The following is a 4,025-nucleotide window of genomic DNA, read 5'->3' on the forward strand; positions in this document are numbered from 1 at the left end:
GTCCTCAGTTCTGGGGGACACTTGGGCTATCCTCACTGTCTTTGATTAGGAGTCAGGGAGGACGGAGCTGTGTGCAGGTGTGTGCTCCTATGGCTGTATTGTGCGTGCCTACAGCTGTGCACACGGGGCTAAGTTGGTGACAGCTGATAGGCTCAGCAGAAGGCTGGGGGCAGGGCAGAAGCCCCCTAACACCTAATTGATCACCAACTTGCTCAAGGACACAGGAACAGAGGATCATTTTTTTTGGAGACAGAGTCTCAAGTTATTGCCCTGGGTAGAGTGCTGTGGTGTCACAGCTCACAGCAGCTTCAAACTCTTGGGCATAAGCAATTCTCTTGCCTCAGCTCCCAAGTAGCTGGGACTACAGGCTCCCACCACAATGCCTGGCTTTTTTGGGGGGAGGGTTGTAGTTGTCATTGTTGTTTGGCAGGCCCGGGCTGGATTCGAACCCGCCAGCTCTGGTGTATGTGGCTGGTGCCTTAGCTGCTGAGCTACAGGTGCCAAGCCAGGAACAGAGGATCTTACCTATGCCAGAGGCTTTGCATCAGGGTAACCCTCATACCAACCCTAAGAGGGAGAAACCTCCTTCCCACTGCACAATGGGTAAATTGAGAGTCTCAGGGAAGGGACCAGTCCAAGACAGTGCCACAAGTCAGGGGTGGGGTTGGGGTGAAATCCAGGACAGTGACACAGGGGCCTATGGATTCTGCTGCACCCTCTGGGGCCACTTTGAGTCCTGGGACAGGGGTGGGATGTGCACACACCAACTTGCAACCCCCTAAGTAGACAGCTGCACACACCCCACACAGACCCACAGTCGCAGCATTGTGCAGACAGGCAGACACAGAACACGCATGGCACAGATCCTCCAAAATAGCAACAATGCCAAAGTCTTTCCTATCCAGCAGGGGGAGTATCTAGTTTATTCTGATGGCTGATTTGTCTTGCTCACCTTGAGCTTGAGCTTCTGTTAAATGTGCATATGGGTGCTGGGCATCTGGTGGTGCAGAGAGGGAAGCGGGGAGCAGACCAGCTGCAGCTGTGCCATGTGTGCCCAGGGGAGTGGACAGGGGTGTGTGTGACGGTGTGTGTGTGTAAAGGTGAGCATGTGTGGTGGTGCATGTGTATGATGGTGCGTGTGTGGTGGTGCCTCTGTGGTAGTGCCCGTGTGTGGAGGTGCATGTGCGTGGTGGGCATGTGTGGTGGTGTGTGCCTGGTGGTGCGTGTTGGAGGTGGTGGAGAGGAGTCTGGGAAGGCCTCCTGGAGAAGCGCACACTCCACTCTGCCTTCCCACACTGGCCCATCAGTGCGCCCCTGCCGTGCAGGAGAAAGCCTCGGGACTACACCATCAAGGTGCACATGAACCTGCTGCTGGCCGTCTTCCTGCTGGACGTGAGCTTCCTGCTCAGCGAGCCGGTGGCCCTGATGGGCTCCAGGGCTGCCTGCCACACCAGTGCCATCTTCCTGCACTTCTCCCTGCTTGCCTGCCTCTCCTGGATGGGCCTCGAGGGCTACAACCTCTACCGCCTTGTGGTCGAGGTCTTCGGCACCTACGTCCCTGGCTACCTGCTCAAGCTGAGCGTTGTGGGCTGGGGTAAGTGAGCTGGGGTGACGGTCTCTTCCTGGCACAGGATCGGAGTATTAGTGGGCCCCTCAGACTCTCCTCTCCCACTTGGCTCTGTCCAAAATGCAGGTACCTTGTCTGCTTCTCCACCGATCTTTCTGACTCCCCCACTGCTGCCCCCACTCATCCTCAGGTGTCCCTCACCTTGGCTGGGTCAAGGTCCCCCTTACAAAGATGAAGTGATGACCCCTGTCCCTAAGAGACACTTCCATTCTCCATATCAATCGCATTAATCCCATTAAAAGTGGGATTCGTGAGCCGTGTATGGACGTGCAGGTTGTGCACTACTCAAAGGCACCTCCCTGGGAGGTCAATGGGGCTGAAATCCAGTCTCCTCCACTCACCTAATTTACTCAGGTTGGCAGTGGCCCTGCCTGGGAAGCCTCCTGAACCTCAGGTAACAGATTCCCTGTGGCTTTGGCAATAGTCCAGTTCACCTACGGCCCAGACCTCTCATGTCAGACCCAGAGCTCAGGGGCGCTCACACCAGTCCTTTTTGGACATTGCACAGACCCCTACCTCCACATGTCCCTAACCCCAACCTGCCACTCCTCCTGTGTTTCTCCTCCTTCGTTAACTCCCCTTGTTTGCAGGAAATGCCTTCAGTGCTGTCTGTCAGGACCCAGGTGTTTGACAGTGAACAGCCCCCCACCCCCAGCCTTCAACCTCTACCTAAAGGATGAGGTCAAGGCCGAATGTAGACAGACCCTCACGGCAGCCCTTCCCATCTCTCCTGTAATATGGCTTCTCAGCAGGGAGCTGCAGACCTTTCTGTTGGGGGCCACCAGGATGGGGAGGGGGCCAGGGCCACTTTAGAAGAGGTGAATTCCCCCTATAGGGAACCCAAACTGGAATTCAGGAGCCCAGGCCTGAGAGGGGGCCTCACCCTCCAGCCCCGCCTTAGGCCAGGGAATGGGCAGGCCTCAGAGGGTGGGGGATAGTACTGTAAGCTTTGCTTCCCTCAGGGTTCCCCATCTTCCTGGTGACACTGGTGGCACTGGTGGACATAGACAACTACGGCCCCATCATTCTGGCTGTGCACAAGACTCCTGAGAGTGTCATCTACCCTTCCATGTGAGTGGCTATGTGTGTGTGGGCACAGGAATGTTGACCTCTGGGTATGGAGGTCAGAGAGCAGCCTCGGTCCAGGGCATGCTGGCCAGGAGCCACCTGGGTTCCAGTCCTCTGAGGTATTGGCAGTGGCTGGAGGCTCAGAGAAGGCTCGTCTAAGGCTCGTGGAGGTCATGGAGAGTAAGAAATGGCCCAGATCTGCTAGTCACTCTCCAGGTGACCTTGCATAGCTCCTGGCCCTTCCCTGAGCCTCAGTTTCCTCGTTTGTGAATGGCGGTACGGACCGGAGCAGAGAAGCCCCGCTGTGTTCCTTGGCTGCCCTCCTCGGTCTCCTCATGCAGATGAAAACACTAAAGCTCAGAGAAGGCAGGGACACACTCTCGGCCAGGCATCCTCAAACTACGGCCCATGGGCCACATGCAGCCCACCTAGGACGTTTATCCGGCCTGCTGGGTGTTTTTGCCACCACTGCCTGTCCTGCTTAGCAGCTGACTTGTCCTGGGGCCCACAGTCTGGCCCTCTAATGGTTTGAGGGACAGTGAACTGGCCCCCTGTTTAAAAAGTTTGAGGACCCCTGCTCTTGGCCACAGTGGGTGTCAGTGCATTGCTCAAAGACAGGGAATGAGTGGAGCTAAAATCTAGTCCTCTTCCATATGCCTAATTTGTGCGGGCTGGCAATGGCCCTGCTCATCCCTCTGAACGTAGACAGCAGCCAGGGCTCCTTTGAACTCTAGGCTGGGAAGGAATCTTTGCCATTAGCTTGGTGTTTTGAAATTTTCAACCCTTCACATCATGACCCAGTGATTTTTGACCTTAGATACCATCTGTATTATTATTTACTTGATATTTTTCTTTAAATTATCTGACTTGTTAATTTAAATGTATTTTTTTAAATTACATCAATACTATAACTAGAAAACAAGCAGCCCTTGCCATAAGCAACACGTAATCTTGAAAAAAAATCTGGTGACAACTGCAATGGCCCAGGAAATGCTGCCCCAGCCTGGCTATATGCTAAGTCCACATGTCCTTGCCCACAGGTGCTGGATCCGGGACTCCTTGGTCAGCTACATCACCAACCTGGGCCTCTTCAGCCTGGTGTTTCTGTTCAACATGGCCATGCTGGGCACAATGGTGGTGCAGATTCTGCGGCTGCGCCCACACACCCAAAAGTGGTCTCATGTGCTGACGCTGCTGGGCCTCAGTCTGGTCCTTGGTCTGCCATGGGCCTTGGTCTTCTTCTCTTTTGCTTCTGGCACTTTCCAGCTTGTTGTCCTCTACCTCTTCAGCATCATCACCTCCTTCCAAGGTAGGTATGAAGAACACCATG

The 4,025-nt window shown here is 54.8% G+C and overlaps 1 protein-coding gene across 5 annotated transcripts in view; it reads left to right on the forward strand.

Annotated features, from left to right (window-relative positions):
- ADGRG1 (adhesion G protein-coupled receptor G1) overlaps positions 1 to 4,025 on the forward strand; it is a 14,143-nt gene that overhangs the window by 6,724 nt on the left and 3,394 nt on the right. For 3 of the 5 annotated variants that reach the window (XM_023514776.1, XM_003792578.3, XM_012806871.2), the window contains 3 exons: positions 1,308 to 1,594; positions 2,590 to 2,698; positions 3,736 to 4,004. In XM_023514776.1, the coding sequence (XP_023370544.1) occupies positions 1,308 to 1,594; positions 2,590 to 2,698; positions 3,736 to 4,004 (665 nt within the window). The remainder of the gene's footprint in view (positions 1 to 1,307; positions 1,595 to 2,589; positions 2,699 to 3,735; positions 4,005 to 4,025) is intronic. The other 2 variants (XM_012806869.2, XM_003792577.3) reach the window with 1 other exon arrangement.

Source organism: Otolemur garnettii, unplaced genomic scaffold (assembly GCF_000181295.1).
Source record: "Otolemur garnettii isolate 467f Iridium unplaced genomic scaffold, OtoGar3 scaffold00058, whole genome shotgun sequence".
Classification (NCBI taxonomy): domain Eukaryota; kingdom Metazoa; phylum Chordata; class Mammalia; order Primates; family Galagidae; genus Otolemur; species Otolemur garnettii.